This window comes from Hesperophylax consimilis, chromosome 20 (assembly GCF_061612785.1).
Source record: "Hesperophylax consimilis isolate HC1 chromosome 20, BYU_Hcon_1.0, whole genome shotgun sequence".
In the NCBI taxonomy this organism is placed as follows: Eukaryota; Metazoa; Arthropoda; class Insecta; order Trichoptera; family Limnephilidae; genus Hesperophylax; species Hesperophylax consimilis.
The window spans coordinates 17,075,645-17,093,081 of record NC_142855.1 but is presented as its reverse complement, the minus strand read 5'-3'; the positions used below and the strand labels follow the sequence as shown (position 1 = coordinate 17,093,081).

At 33.2% G+C, this 17,437-nt stretch overlaps 1 protein-coding gene across 1 annotated transcript; it reads right to left on the bottom strand.

Moving 5' to 3' along the window:
- Positions 1-2,003: 2,003 nt before the first annotated feature.
- Positions 2,004-17,079, bottom strand: LOC149414217 (serine protease Hayan-like). The gene is made up of 8 exons (XM_089644021.1): positions 16,991-17,079; positions 13,352-13,464; positions 12,265-12,513; positions 8,710-8,804; positions 7,190-7,333; positions 6,512-6,614; positions 4,548-4,676; positions 2,004-2,299 (listed from the first exon to the last, which is right to left on the bottom strand). The coding sequence occupies exons 1-8, from the start codon at positions 17,064-17,066 to the stop codon at positions 2,054-2,056; spliced, it is 1,155 nt and encodes a 384-aa protein (XP_089500147.1). The 5' UTR covers positions 17,067-17,079; the 3' UTR covers positions 2,004-2,053.
- Between the last annotated feature and the right edge of the window lie 358 nt (positions 17,080-17,437).

Here is a 17,437-nt window from a genome sequence, read left to right as displayed (position 1 = left end):
TGTTGTGAAATAATAAGAAAAATTCTTAGCTCCACAAGAAAATATAAAACTGCTTTCCATTATCCTGTTGAGTAAGATATATCTGAATTAAAAGACGTAGGAGATATAGTTCGGTTTCTCAATAAACCTATTATTGCTAGAAGAGGTGAAAGAAAATTCAACTGAATTTAATATACAATTATAAGTAAAATATTTGAATGTGTTGTGTCTGGCTAGACATTCACTCCCTTCGAAAACATCATTAGTTTTGTTCTCACAAGACCATGTTAAATTTTCTCTTACGTAATCTTTCATTCTATATCAACTTAAAATGTGTACTTATATCATTGTATTATGTTACAATCAATTATTGTTAATGCTATGTTCTATTTTACCGTCATGATCTATTAAAGCATTATTTTTTCATCTAAAATGTTTAAATTACATATATAATGTTCATACCTACTTACAATTTTTTTAAACTTTTTTATCTTGCAATATATTGAATACATTATTATCGTTAGTAGTTATGTTGTAAATAAACTACGTAATACTTATATTGAATGTTTTAATAAATATTTCATGGAAAAGAACTGTGTAGACGATTATATATAATATTTTGTATAAGTTACCTTTGAAAGGATTTGCCTATGAATGTGTGTTGTCACCGACAATCACAACACGGGCTTGCCTAGTCTGATGGTCGAATAATTTTGTGAACTGAATTGGGTTGTCTGAGGGGATTTCAGTCACAATGGTTGAGACTTTGAAGTCTACTGTGGAAATGAATTTGAGGTCGTCATAGGTAGTGGTCAGGGAAAATTGTTTTTCGAGGCTGTCTGCAAAAGTGTTGGCTTTGTCTCTGGAGTTTTGGGAAACAATGCCTTTTGGGCCCGTGACGGGACTCATTGTGGTGGAGGGTTTTCTTGGAGTTTTTCAAGAGTGGAGATGAAGTCGTGTCGTTGTTCGTCTCTGAATTTTCGCATTTCGATTTTTACCTGGTGAGTGAGGCAACTCATGCGGATGCGATCGATCGGGTTTGCTCAAATCTCTGGTTATGGTTAAAAATTGCAAATTATCTTAAAATAATTATTTGTTTTTAAATTACCACAGATTTTAATCGCTGTTTTAAATATACAACTGTTGTTTGAAACAACTCACATTAGAACTAAGACAGTAGCAATATATTTAAAGAAGATAAGTTTCCTTGACATTATATTCCATCTTCATTTAATCATGACTAAAGGTTGGTAATGCATATTTAGTTGAAGGGGTAAATGCGGTATTCACTAAATTGACGCCGATTATTATTATTTATTATTATATTTATACATGTATATATATTTCGGCTGTCTTTATCTGGAAATATATTGTGATATTTTGATCAGAAGTAAAAATGAATGAACAATTAAGATGATAATCTTTGTTATAGGAATTGTAGGTAAAAAAATACGTCTTGGACGGATTTACCTCATAGAAGGGCCAAAGGAGGGGCAAATGCATTTTTAAATTCACTTCATTTTAATGAAATCAAGAGGCTTTTGTTGATTAAAGCAAAAATTTTCTGAAAAACTAATTATTGTTGATATTATTGAAGCTATTCACAAAAAAAAATATAAATCCAAAGAATTGCAGTCAGGTGTTCTGTAAAGATGACTGTTCAATGATTAGGGAACTCACTTCTCTTCGATAGTTTCTAGCTAAAGGAACGCAAAGTGACAATTATATTTCGCTCTCCGTTGGTGAAGTGATCTCCACAGAATGTCGGTAGCAATATAAACTTTGGAAAAAACAACAATAAATCGGTGTTATTTCAACTTCTACATAGTGTTTTATTTTAAAAGAGGAATCTACCCTTTTTAAGTCCTAACTTTTTACACTTACTGATGTAAGTTTTAGTGCAATTCTTCATTATTTATTCAGATGTAGCTAATTTGTAGCTGTGTCTACCAACTTCTACTGTTTTTCAGATCATTATATGTGCTTTGTATTGTGTTATTGTCGGATATATCGGTAAACTGATGTAGTGAATAAATAAAAGTTTTATTTTTATTTTATTTTCACCAAAAACAAATTACTTTTTAAACAATAATTGAAGGATAGGGTGCATTTGTTTTCTGTCTGAAGTTGGTGGGACTGCCGGCCACACGCGTTCCTCAATCCAGGAGATATAGGCGGAAACCCGAGTGGTCAGATGAACTGCTTCTGTTTCTGGGTCTGCGGTTACGTCTGAGCTGCTTGAGAACACCCCCAGTACGGTTTGTGTGCATGCCACAGAAGCTCCGTTGTATACTTGCAGAGGCGCGCCGTCTGTTCCTTTCTGTTGACAGAAGCGATGTGGTGTTATAAATATAATTAATAAGTTTAAAATGTAACTGTAATGTTATTAAAGATAGTTCAGATAACTAGCCACAGGTGGAACTGTCTTTACAGTGGAGCGGCGCGTGCGCAGGCCGAGTTCCGAATGGTTCCGATTAGATCCCGAGCCTAGCCGATCATGTCTCTCTGCTTCGACAGAATAACTGATAATCTCAACCAATAAGGACGGATGTCCAGTAAGCGAGTAAGTTATTGAAGACTCCCATATTTTTTTCAACTGAGAACTTGAAAGAATTGCCAAGATACTGAGAAAAGAAAGCATCAAGATTCTTTTCAGAACAACGACAAAAATACAAGACCTTTTGAGGTAAAAACCAAGTTTCCTCTTGAGACAGGTGGAGTTTATAAACACAGCTATTCTGGATGTGACAAGGTGTATGTAGGCCAGACGGAACGGACCATCTCCAAAAGGATGTCAGAAAACTTTCGAGAATGCAAAATCCACCATCCTTACAAATCAACAATTACTAAGCATTTAATTGAAACCTACCATTAATTTGGATTTGTTTCTGAGGTCCTAGGAAGACCCAAAACGCATCGAGCATGCCTAATTAAGGCGACATAAGACTTTAATTTCGGGAGTTTGCTCGACGCTCACATTTCAATTATTTCTGATGAACGTATTACTAAAATCTCAAATGTTTCTAGAGGGATCCCTACGGATGTAAGTTATTTAAATTTAAGATTAATAAAAAAGTACCTTGCTATAAAAATATAAACATAAAAATTTTTAAAAAACGTTTTTAAAATATTAATTAGCGGTAAGCACCAGATTTTATTTTTTTAGACGGTGAATTTGTAACTTTCTGGGGGATTTGTTTAGAATCATCTGAGATTTTAGTAAAACGTTCAGCACAAATAATTAATAAAGATTAATTTTCTAGGCCTATTAGTGCAAATATTATAATATTTTTAAAATTAAATATTATTTTGCCGCGAATATTTTTTTAAAAGACTTCTTCACTTATGTCGTTAATAATTTCACATTATTTAAGACATTTGCTAATGCAAATTCTACCGTAGGTCCGTCTTATACACCGTCGTTAATATTCTGACTTTATTTAAGGCAAAGCATAATGCCAAATTACTATTTTGATTAATCTTTATAACGAATTGGTGTATATTATAAATACAAAAAAAATGCTTTAGATCAGTGATGGGCAAAGTACAGCCCGCGGGCCAAGTCCGGCCCGCCAGGCTAGTCAATCCGGCCCGCGACATTGTTTTGAATAACCCTACCACAATTTACCAATTGAACAAAATGTATTTTCTACGTAGATAGAATAGAATACTTAACGGTTTCCTTCTCATTGTGTTTTAAGTACGGTATTATTGCATCTAGTATTAGTTTGCACACAACCTCGCGCTTTGCAGATCGGTAGCATGGCGAATGCATGGCGATGTGAAGTGCAATGCGTGTGTTTTCTACTATGAAGCTTCGCAAAAACAGTGTTAGAAACCGATTGACTGACTAACATTAAGCTTCACTTTCACATACGCCTTCATACTCTTCTAAAGAATAATCAATTTTTGTTACTTTTTTACCATTTTAGCATATAATGTACTCAATATTATGCATGATGTAAAAATTCAAAAATTAAGTGCTTTTATCACTTATAAAAAATTATTTTATTAAATTTTTTTTCCGGCCCGCCTAGATAATTTTTTTATTTTATCTGGCCCTTTCCTTAAAAAGTTTGCCCATCTCTGTTTTAGATAGATTGAAAATTTTCCTATCGCTTCCCTTGAATAGAATACAAAGCAATATATAAATTACTCAATAAAAAATAAAAGTGCCAACTACCAAAAAATTATTTATTTTTTATTAAGAAATGTATGAACGCATAAAGAAAACAACTTAAAAAATACAGTGTTATAGCTCAGATTATTTGTGACAGTTTCACTTGGTTAACTTTTTTGCTTTTTTATAAAATTATTTATAAAATAAATAAAAAACAGTTTTTTGCTTGAAATCGAACGTTTCTAGACTCCGTTTGTCAAGCGATTTTAATGCCTATTACCTACGATATAAGGTGTACCAAGGAGATACACATTTTTGGCTTGTAGCTTCGCGCAAGAGTCCCAATAATACGAAGCTAATGGGGTTGGTGTTCCTTGTTTTTTAATGCTCAATTTTTCCCTCATGTTTTGTAAATACAAAAAAAAATTATTATTACAAAAATACGTACTTTAAAATCGCTGTCACTTGTTGTCTGTTTAATGCAAAACTGAGTTTCGCTCCTCACTCCTCCTGGAACACCGGCATTACTCTCGAAAAGTGTGGAACATTCTTTATCTGGAAGTATGTCGACATCCGTCTGCAAGAAAACACAGCACAATATTTATCAAGAGAAGCATACATGGATACACGAAATTAAATAGGCACTAAGTGCCAAAAAATTACAACATATTTTGCAAGAAATGAAAATCTAAAATCTAGAAATAAGATAACAAGCATACATGAATACATGAAATTAAAAAGGAACTAAGTGCCAAACAAAACAAAAAATTTGTCAAAAAGTTCTCTTTGCGCCATCGCCAATAGCTGTAAGGTATTCAAAAATATAGCAAGCGTACTCGTACATGAATTCACGAAATTAAATAGTCACTAAGTGCCAAATTTTTTAAATAACGAAATATAACCCTGTACATATTATTGTACATTCGTAAAATGTTAGATGAACTAACTCAATATATAATAAGAAATAACCTAAATTTATGAACAAGTGCCAAAAAAGAAATTACCTACAACTTGAATGCACACCGAAAATGCACAGAGAAAACTTACTGATATAAAATATGAAAATCCGGTGAAATTATTCGTATTCCTGTTGAAAACGGGACTGCAGGCTTTAACGAATGAATTTAGAGGTTTTGAGAGATATCGGAACATATTTTCATGAAAAATGTATTATTAATAACAATATATTTATCGGGAAAAGTGCACCTGCTTGAACACGTTTTCCGATATATTCTCAATGGACTAATATTTAACTGGAAAATATATTGCAATCACATGTTTGAGGGTATTTTAATATTTTAGTATTTTGTCTCTGTGCGCAAGAACCAGCACGTTTTATTTTAAAATACGCACTAAATGCCATATATACCGTCATTAGTATGTTAATGGATGACGATGATTTTTCTTTTGATTAAAAACGTTGTAAAAATTGTGTAATATTTTAGTAAGTGTAATAATATATTATACTCTGATAAGGGCTTTTAAATTCAGACAAATAATAAAGAATAACACGTAAGTGGATGCTGATCTAAGATGTCGTACAAGTGTAAATGAGACGGAACGCTGGGCGGTTAGGCTAAATAGGACATTTCTTTCCATTCAAATTTGTATGGAAGGCGCTTCTAGTGATATACTCTATGAATAGATCTGATATCCATACTAATATCGTACAACAGTTATCACGTTGTAAGTTTTGCCTTTAGCTAATGCCATTATGTAGAACCCTAGAATTTTACAGAAGAATAAATTGTATTGTGTTTACATTTGTAACTAGGATTATATGTTACTATAGCCTTCTCATAACTATATTCTCGTATCTAAATGACTGAAAGTAAAAATTGTAAGGTTAAAATGTAATTTAGTTTAATTAATTTGTCTAACTATGAATATAAATGATTTTTCGACGGCGATGACGTAGAAAGTACATAAATGCATAAATATATATTTTTAAATAATTTAAGGACACCTTTAAATGGTTAAAGCCGTCTCAATTTCATTGGTAAATATTGGGAATAATACTGGACCCAGGTTGGGTCCTTGGGGAACACCTGAGAAGGTGAGAAAATCATCTGTTAGTGTGGCGTGTTTACCTCGAAATACAATTATTATGTTTAACCTAAGGATTATGCTAGACTTTAAAAAATGATTATGGAACAATACTGGACCCAGGTTGGTTGGTTCCTTGGGGAACACCTGAGAAGGTGACGAAATCTTCTGTGTGTATGGCAAGTTTATATCAAAATACAACTATTATGGTTAATCTAAGGATTTGCTAGACTTTATAAAATGCAAGAACTAAAAATACCTCACACAATGCGTTTCGCTTACTGTGATGGTAGTGGGCGATTAAAAAAAAAAGTTAGTTTATTTTTCGTAAACTGGGAATGTTTGTCTTTCTTAAAGGTTACTCACGCTTATGAATTTGTCCCCCGAAATAATATCCTTGAGGGTTTCTTTGGGCAGCACGCTACCCGTGTGGAGACAGGCGGGCAGGACGAACTTGTTAAAAATCACACTGAAAGTATACAACATAATTTATTGATTTGTTAGCGATGCCTTTGTTAAGATTTTTTTCAATCGATCTAAAAGGTACGGACGGAGCATGCTTACAACTAGCATGCTCTTCAACTGTACTTGTTTGTTTGTGTTAGGCATACTTGTTTTCTGGTACGGACACCAACGCTAGTTTTAAGCATGCTGGCGAGAATGGTTACAACTAGCGTTCTGTTCAACTGTACGTATACGTTTGTGTTAGGCGTACTTATTTTGAGGTGCGGACATACACGCTTATTAAAAACCCGCCTGTTAGCATGCTTACAACTAGCACGCTATTTGACTGTTTATATTTGCTTGTGTTAGGCATACTAAGTAGCAATTGCTCGATAATAGCATGCTTTCGTGTTAATGTTTTTTTTAAATATTGTTTTTTTTATTCTACTTTAATTTGAAATGAGCAATTTTTTATTCCTTAAAAGCAAAATGTCTCAGTTTCCCTCTTGACAAGTTGAGTTATATGCAAATACAAATTGTTTTTAAAAATAAAGAATAGATTTTTTTTTAAACATCAAGGCTATACAAAAAATTACTTACTCTATTTTTAGTAATATGAGTCCAATATCATCGAACAATTTTCCAGCATCGAAACCTTGGTGAGGATAAAGTGCATCAATCTCACGTGTACTTCCACTTCCAGCGGCTAGTCCTCCAACCTTTGCATATTTCAACGTATAATCACTGAAAATAATGGACAAAAATATAATTTGCATTAAATATTACAGAAATTTATTCAAATGTGACTTAAAAAAATTGTATTGGAAATTTGGTATTCTTCATATTCGAGTTGTTCGAATTTGTTCATAGTTTACATTAAAATTGATTGATATTCCATTTATTTGACGTTGTTGTAGCTGTTGACAGTTATCATTAAAATTTCTTCACATTCGAGTTATTCAAATAGTTAAAGTTGTTGACAGTTCACAATCGCATCGAATCTGATTCGCATGACTTAGAAGTGAAATATTGAAGCAGTCGAGGAAGCCAAAGGAAGACACGGCATGATCAAGTGAAACAAATACTAATTACAATACAATAATTATTATTTCCAGCTTACAACTACACACAGTTAACTAGAATTCACATCTTCAAAGCATTACATAGAAACCGCACAGAAAACGATCTTAAAGGTAATACTAAAAAAACATAGACTGACTGATACAGACCAAATATTCAACAACTGTGACGTACTAGATATACGCCAATTATACGTTAAAACACTACTAAACTACATTTTTGACAAAAAAAAATAAATTTCAACATGCACAAAATAACACTAACAGACCAGTTAGACAAGCATACAAAGAAAACATAAAAACTCCGACAGTAAATTCAAGCTTTGGACAAAGACACTACCAATACCATGCTATAAAAGCATTCAAAAGTGTTAAACTTGAAATTAAAATTGAGGAAAATAAAAATAAATTCACACACAAAATTACAAAATGGATTAAAGAACAAAAAAGACAATATTACCAAAATGTCATAGCATAAAATAAAAATAAAACCTACACGTAACACACAAAACCAATATAAACACACATCACTCACAAACACACAAGATTATTTTCATTGTATTACTTTTTATTTTTAAATGTATTATTTTTTCTTTAAATAATATGTAGATTATATTTTCATATTATAAAATGAAGGCCTCAGCACGGGCAAGCCACCCAGTGAGGCCTACATTACTGGAAAACATAAATTGTAAAAAATAATGTACCAAATAAAAAAATAAAAAAAATTAGTCCAAGCAGGGTACATGTCAACTAGTGTAATATACCATTACCTATGGACCGTTCCCAAAATCTACTTTCTAACGCAAATTTCACCAACAATTTATTAATGAACTATTTTTAACTTTTTATACATCATAAAAACTATTTAACTCGATTTTTAAGATCGTTCCCGAAAATTCCAATTTTAGAATGTGTGCTCAAGCTTATGTGTAGAGATCGTGTTATATAAAAAAGCAGAAAATTCTCATTTTCAAATGTGTGCTCAAGCTTATGTGTGGAGGTTAAATAAACAAAAGCAAAAAATAATTTAAAACTTACGACACTACTGAGCCACTAGTCAACACCCACTTTTCACTTATAAGTGTACCAGTGGGAGAAGTAGTCCAAACTTCCATATCATCAGTCAGCAAGACCTACAAACAAAATAAGTGTTAATTATCTTTGAAACAAGGAGAAATAGATAGACGCCGAAAAGAAAACATCAGGCGTCGATCAAAACCCACTCCAATACATTGGATTGAATTCCCTTTTAATTTATCTGAACCTGTTTTTGAAATCTGAATAAATGGCAGTTTATTCCAATGTGAACTCAGCGCGTTCAATGCTCTGCCTCAAAACTAGAACTACTTACCTATCCTTACCTAACCTAACATCCACATCATACATCTTAAGTTGTTCATAGAAACAGATAATACACGCGCATTTAATTGCAACGCTGTAATAAAACTAAATATTTTTCAAAGTGACAAATTCCTATGGCACACAAACTACGGAAACAGCAAAAGCCCGAGTGGTTAAGTTTTTTGTTAGTACAGTGTCGTAGAAATGTGATGTGTTAATTTGTTAAAGATTTCGCTGTCTTAGTTCTTGTATGTTCAATAGACCTTTTTTTGCAAAACTGAGTTATGAATGCCAATATGTACATTAGCCTATTGCGCATTAATGAAGTTCAAAAAAAACATATTTTTTGGTTTTTAAGTGACATTTTAAGCATTTTTCAAGTGCCAATATCCACTCACGGAATAATGTTTCAGTTCTTGTTTGGTCAATCTCCTGGATATTGAACATTCAAACACTCAAAGTTATGAATATAATATTTTTTTTAAATTTCATAGATATTTGGGGATCTGGTGAGGAGGCACGGATTGAAAGATGTTGTGAAGGTCAGAGTGTTTATTTGATGAGTCAGGTAGCCGTGATGAGAGTGGACGTAGGACAGGTGTAGTATTCTCCGGATGCAGGCGGTGATGGCAGGTCAAACGCGGGTCTGTGAGTCGACGCCGGGCGTTGGTGACCGGACTCGTTGTCTGTCAGGCACTGGCGATCTTGGCAATCAGTACTCCAGTGCTGACGGGAAGGCCGAAGGTGCGGTGGACCTTGTAGGCGGTTGAACGGGTGCTGAGTAGACCAGAGAGGATGCTGCGTGTCCTCGTGGTGGTCATGGAGCGTGGATGAAGCGCTGGTCAGAGACGTTGGAACCAGGGCGCTGTAATCCATGTAGCGTTGGCCAGGGACGGCGATCTGGGCCAAAGCGCTATGATGATGTCCCGATGGAGTCCATGAGCAGAGCCGGGAAGAATGTCCTTCGCGCAAGTGAGGTGCGCGGATTATCGCTCGTTGAACACCTTGTTAACTGATGGCGGATTGATGACTGACTGACTTCTTCATGCTGTCGCTTTTAAAAGGTGAAGAAGCTTCTGGAACAATTTGGTTGCTAAGTAGAATTTTCCAAACAAATAAATAAAAGAACATCCAAGAAGCTTGTTTGGAAAAATCGACGCTTCTAGAATTTCGTTCGAATGAAGTAGTTGCGCACCACTACAGTTATTTGTTCAACATCCCGCAGAAGGTTGAGGTATTGAATGTTCAATCTCCACTGTCAACCAATCAGGAGCCGGCTAGTTAAAATGTGCGGCCATGTTGATTTTTAGTTGTTTTCTAACAACGAAATTGTTCCACTAAAAATACGTTTAATTGCGAATATATACTGTTATTGAACTAAAAAATGACTTCACCGACTCCAGAATCAATAAACCTTAGAACAGTAGCTCAAATAGAAAGGTAAGTCTTAAAATTATGTCATTCATAGGCATTTTCACCATATTTTACATTTACTTCTTGAATTTGCTAGGCAAATATACAGGATGCTTAATTTATTATTTCATTTATTTACAAACTTAGGACTTTTACCTAAAATAAGTATTAATAAATTATATTAGTGCATTAAAACTTATTTTTATTCAAGAAATACAACAAAAGAGCCAGGAAATGGAAATGTGCAAAAAGTCGACTGTCCTCATAGTCTGATTGAAAGACATCTACGACACATATTTAGTCCGTTATCACTGCTGAGATCGCTAGTTAATAAAAAGTTTCTGATTTTTTTGTTTTTTTTAGTCACATGAAAAATAATAAACATATTTTTATGAAGGAACTACAATAAAACCAACTAGGCAAACGACTAACAACAATAAATGTAATGTTAAATAGCGCACACCCATAACCCAAATAGCGGGATATTATAATTTTAGGATTTTAAGAGTTGAAAGTATTTAAAAAAATAATATTTTATTCACGATAATCAACATAAATAATAAGCTCACGGCAAATAAGACCTTCCGAAAGAAAAAAAAAATCTTTCTAAAGTAAGTTAACTTTAAAAATTACATTTATCAAATGTAGGTAACGAAACAATAAAAAAAACAAATTTTCAACTGAAAATTGAACTTCAATAATTTTTCGCATCACTCGGGATTTTTTTTAATGAAATACCGCACACAGTCTCCACTGCTCCCAACCATCTGGAGCCAGTGAGACTATGGAATCCCCAATTGGGGTATATTAGTATATTGTGAGGCTGAAGGTAGTGTGGAGGGGAAGGAGATGGAGAGGAGCAAGAGAGGAAGGAGGATGAAGGAGAAGAGAGATGGTATGTGAGTATCTTTTCAGATCTGATCACCAAACACGGCTAAAGCCATTTAAATTCTTATGGTAGTCTTTACGCCACATCTTCTATATGTTATTTTAAATGAATATTTTGTGAAATAACATAAATGAATCAAATAAAATTTACTTGCGCACGCCGGGTTTTGAATTCCCGACCTCCGGATTTCTAGTCAAGAGTACCCCTAGACCACGGAGGCCGTAATACGTACGATGTAAGAATATTTCACATCACGCATGCACTGACAACCGATAGTAGTATATTAGCGGTAGGTACCTTTGTACTTGTGCATTGTTTTCAAACTTCCAAAATATTGGATAATTTATATAGAGCAGTTTTTGTGAAAAATCAACTCAAGGACTCTTTAACTCAGGAAATTTTCTGTTACACATATGTATTAAACGAAATGACCAAAATCAAGAATTTTTTAGAATTTGCCTGTAAAAACAAAAAAAAACGTCTCCTGTAAAATTTGCTAAATGGTCTATTGAACATACAAGAACTAAGGCAGCGATTTGTATTTAAATTTAGCTATCGAAACTTTAAAAAACTCCTGTGTCTCTGTAATATTCAGTATATCATGTTAAGTACACATGTATAATAAAAATTAAATATATATTATAATGGATATTAAGGGACGTACTTGATTTACTTTAATCAGTGATTCGGAGTCAAATATGTAAATGAAATTTTGCATTCTGATGACTTCTTTGTAATTTTTTTTTAAATCCAACAAACAATATAATTGTTTTGGTTTGTAAAATATATAAAAAAATCATTTAGAATATGGAAATGCTCTCTTTACGTTGCTGGTAAGAATGTAATTCTTTAAAGATAATTTATGAAAACGTTGCATTCAGAACATTGAAAAGGTTTCTTTCCAGAGTGCAAAAGAATTTTTAATCTAATCATAAGCTGATGAAACTCACCAGATGTGGGTAATCTCCTACTTTGAGCACTTCTCCGCTCGCGCTCTCCGACCTGACAGGGCAGCCATCCACTCGTGACCAGCTGTCACCCATGAACCTACACGGGTGGGCCAGCTCGGCGAGGCTCGCGCAATAGTCCCAGGCCTTGTAGCCCGTCAAGGGAACGTTGACTAAACCAGATGGCATCGGTGGGCAATCACTCACGCTTATGCAGCACACCGAGTCGTCTTCATCGTTGCTGGAGCACATCTGGAGACACGACAGATTAATTAATTCATTAATTAAATATCAATATTCAAAATGGGCCAATACATATCAAATTTTAAACAAAGTTTTTGCTTGAATATTAATAAGGCTGTGCAATAATTACAAATATATGATCTCAAATTTTGACATCTTCAATGGTCGCTTGAATCCATTTTATTATGAAAAAATAGACAGATCTTTTTACTAAGATATCAAAAATTTTGCTAAAAAAATAGAAACATGCAGTTTTTTAAAGAATGAAATGAATAAACCCGTTATTTTAGCTCGTGAAATCTTAATAAATACAAATTGTCTGGTCTATGATTTTCTGTATTTATTTTTATGAAATTCCACACCGATTTTTTAAATTTATAGCAACACAAAAACTTTCGTTGACTTTGCAGTTTTGCGTTTTGCAATTGACCACATAATTCAGTTTTGTAGCCTGGACGGCAAACGTTGTTTTACGAAATTATATAGTAATCTCAGGATTTAAAAAAAAATATTGAAATTGCCTTTGTTCGTGTTCAGTCTGACAATTTGCCAATAATAGATTCATTCATATTTTTTGTGCAGTATTGTGGCAAACATATTTTTACACAAAGAAACGACATAATATAATAAGTTATTTTTACAATTTCTAACAATACGGTAGTCATCGAAGTATTTTCTTAAGCTTCGAATATTCATATTTGGTATCGAGAAATTTATATATTCAAAAGGGCTATGTAGTTCATTTGGCATTATATAAATGTCATATTTTTTGACATGTTTAAATAATATAGATGGTGGTGAACTAAGTATGGTAGAGGGTGTCTGATAACGGTACAGCTTTGCTTACTTGCGGTAGGTGTCCCCTGCAGCTTTGTGCCATAGCAGAGGTACAGTCTTTGAAGGCAATACACACCCCGAACTCCCCAGCCGAGTCTCCGTCCTTTATGATGCAGCCATCTCCTGCAAATATATAAGATCATAACCATTAGCACACGACTTAATCCTCTCGAACACGAGATACTCATACGAGGCCTTAACATTAGTCATCTTTGACAAGTTGATACTAAATTAACATTTACTAATCACATTAATATTATTACTAATAAAGCAATGAAAATATTGGGCTTCATCCTAAGAATATTTAAGGATTTCAAAAACATCATTACGTTCAAAATACTTTATACAATTCTCGATTCATACCGCCATTTCATTGTACCAATATTGCCACTAATGCAGAACAAAATTCTTTAATATTTCGCCTGCATAGATTAGGAAATGAATACTTTGATATCAATGATGAAGAAAGTCTGTTATCATATCAAAGATGCATAAAAAAATATTTGTACGTATGCAATAATCAAAAGAAAAGTAATTAAACATAAATTATCGTTATTTTGATAATTGATAATCATTTATGTTTGGCATACTTGACAAGTCAATATTAACAATTTTTTTCAATAACTGGACACAGTCATATAGTTGTTCGTGAACATTTTTTTTAAATATCTTACTAAAGATCTGTAATTTGGATATTGGACGATAGTCCCGGACATAATTTTTCGCCCCAGACTCTTGTGATATGAGCACACTTCCAACGATCTAGAAAGGAATTCACCTTATGTCAATGAGGATTGAAAGAGCAATAATAGCGGCTTCGAGATTATCTTGCTACACATTTTGATAAAGAATGCCGGAATCTTATCGCTTCCGGAACCTAATGAGCTAGAGATAATATCAATTATTTTTTCTTTAGAATCTGATACCGAAGATATGTTGATTGTCGACGTGATAGTTGGTAGAGTGAATATCGGAAACAGTTTTGTGATGAAGTGAAGACGAAGTGCTGCGAAAACAGATTGCATATTGCGAAAGGATTCACGGCAGTTACGTCACCCAGTTTCATAATATGCGATAATCCAGAATTATTTCTCTTTACTTTAACATAAGACCCGAATTTTTTTGGGTCACGGGATTTATTAAGTCCGGCGTTTATTATAAATTGTTTGAGACATTCTCTAGACATTTTCTTTTGAAGGAAACCTGAATTTACGGTAGTCCACTTTTGAATGGATTGGACCACTTTTTCCACATTTTGAAAACTTGATATTTTTCTTTAGTCAGTTTTATCAGGGCTGGACTAGACCAATAAGGATAACAGATGTTAATATGAACTTCCTTTGATGGAACGTTCAAACTAATAATTTCATTTAAAATAACATTTTTTATTTATTAACTTTCAAAAATCCAAGAAGATTATCAGCAAAAAACCTGAGACATCAGATTCCAAAGTCACCTGAATAATGGGTCAAGTTTCATTTTACGTATAAATATTTTTCCGTATTTGATTCATTTGAATTGAAAGTTTTTATCTTTGCTTAAGTCTTTCATTGTCTCGAAGAGCGCACGGGTTGCAGCAGTCAGATGCTCGTTGACATACATTTTGAATTCCCCAGGAAGCTTCAAATCACTCGAGTTAAGTCTGCCTTCCTTCCCTATAGCAAGAAGAAAGCTACTCTACTGCGTCTGGCTGTGAACTTCACCAAAATTGGACGACTAAATTTAGGATTTTTTTCTGATGGACCTACCGTCGAATTTGCTCTAACAGGTCTAGAAAATTAATATTTCCGTGGGGTTTATTTAAATTATTTCCGATGAGCGTATTACAAATGTTTCTAGAGGGATCCCTCGGGAAGTTACTAATTCATCGTCTAGAAAAATAAATCTGGTGCTTACCGCTAATTTTATCGTTTAAAAAGTTCAATAAAATTTACCAACCGGTTTAGATAAAATATATTAACGTTAGGTACTATTTCTTTATTAATCTTTAATATAAATAACTTACGCCCTTAGGCAACGGTCTAAAATAAGTTATATTTACGAATTCGTTGGAATTAATTAAAATGTGAGCCTGGAACAAAACCCTCTTATTAGAGTCTCGTGTCTTAAAAACATTGATAAAAAATTAACGATTGCTGACGTTCACCCATAACACGAAACACACCCTCATAATAATTTACCCTCAACTTTAATCACTGAGCGTAAACGAAAATAGAAATATGTTTTTTTTTAATTTTAAATAAAATATTTCGCTAGATCACATAAATTATCTTTTCCTAATAAATACTAAAAATATCACACATGAGAAGATAGGCGTAAAATAAACAATTACCTTTTAAAATATCTCTACAGAACAACATACAAGAGATCAAAAGGTAACGGTCGCAACTGGGAACCGAAATAAGGACACGTCTTAAAGCACTTGGTCATTGCGCCTACATTATTTAAATGTTGGGATTTATAATTCGCATATCTAAACCTTTTCGCAATATTAAAACTATGTATTCCCTTTACACCACGTATATCCGCCCCCACTTAGAATACTGCACACTAATTTGGGCACCGTTCTACCAATGCCATATTGACAGAATCGAAAGTGTGCAAAATAAATTTTTTAAACACATAAATTATAAATTTAAATTACTCTTTGCAAATAACACCGAATCCTTAAAATTTCACAACTTTACTCCACTTCAAACACGTAGATTAATATCTGATCAAATATTTTTATACAAAATTCTGAATAACGGCCTGGACTCTCCTGAACTCGTAAATTATTTAAGAATTCACATACCTACAAGGCAAAACCAGACAAAACCATTTCTTTCATTTGCCCGCGTGCAGAACCAACCTTAAAAAAAATTCTCCAATCCCCCGTATATGCGCGCAATATAACACGCAATTTAACTATATCGATATTTTTAATAATACTCTTGTGAAATACCGAAACGAAGTCAAGGGCACGACCACAAATGTTAATTAAATTAATGCACAGTTATAGAAAAGGTACAACATGAGCGTCTCCTGTCCCCATCCCATCTTCCTCTGCCTCTTGCCCTTTCCTATTCCTTCTTCCTACTAATATATTTATATGAATTTTATTTTTTTTGTTAATTTCATTTTCAGTTAATGGTTATAACCAATTACAATCTTGTATTATATCACATTAACCAACATTAGCATAAGAAACTATTTTGGCTTACCTCATATTTAACCTCTTGTATAACTTATCCTGTATAAAATTGCTGTTTGTTTCTTACAATAAATAAATAAATAAATTATTTACAAATTATTATAAGCAATAATTAGTCACCTGTAATATCAATACAAATTGAAAATATCTCCCGAGTAAAATTAAATGCCGCCGACGGGAATTGAACCCGCAACTTCTGATGTCCGGTCAGGTGCTCTGAACCACTGAGCTACTTCGGCTTATTTCCGACGATGTACTAGTTCTTCATATAAAAAATTGTTATCCTTTATGCTATGCATAAAACCTTGTCTTAAAACATTATTTTATCATTTAAAAAAATATATATACTTTATTTACGTAATTTTTGTCGATCTCATGTTTCAAATTCAGAATTAGTTTCATATTATTCCAAATGTTACGTTGAATAGTATTAATTTATAAATCTGTTAATATTACCTGCTGAAGATATGGCTGTGACCCGATCAATGGTAACGGCAACCACCAAAAACAATACGCAGTATTTGAACACCATTATTAGTATTATAAGACTAGCTCCAACACTGATTCACTAACTTGAATTGAAGATCGTTTTATAAAGATTTTTCCTAATACCTTGCGCAACTTAAATCAAATTAATGATAAAGATTGTTTTATTTGTTTGTGATTTCTTCATTGATATGTAGTTTATTTGCATTTGATTAATAGATTGGGATATCATTTCAAATCTAGATAAGAAACAAGTATTAATCAGTGCTTTAATCAATTGTGAACGGTTTGTATAAAAACATTGTATAAAAATATTATGGGGTAGGTAGTGGGGATGAAGAGGGGGAGGATATAGGAAAGACAAATCTAGTTACCATATGGGTTAAAGTCATTTCAAGCAACAGTAGGGCAATACTG

Bases quoted from the DNA above. Each gene is read 5' to 3' on its own strand.
- LOC149414217 (XM_089644021.1), bottom strand. From the start codon at position 17,066: ATGGTGTTCAAATACTGCGTATTGTTTTTGGTGGTTGCCGTTACCATT. The intron at 13,465-16,990 runs GTAATATTAACA...ATATATTTGCAG, and splicing joins CACAGCCATATCTTCAGCAG to GAGATGGCTGCATCATAAAG. The intron at 7,334-8,709 runs GTAAGTTTTAAA...CATTATTTTCAG, and splicing joins ACTAGTGGCTCAGTAGTGTC to TGATTATACGTTGAAATATG.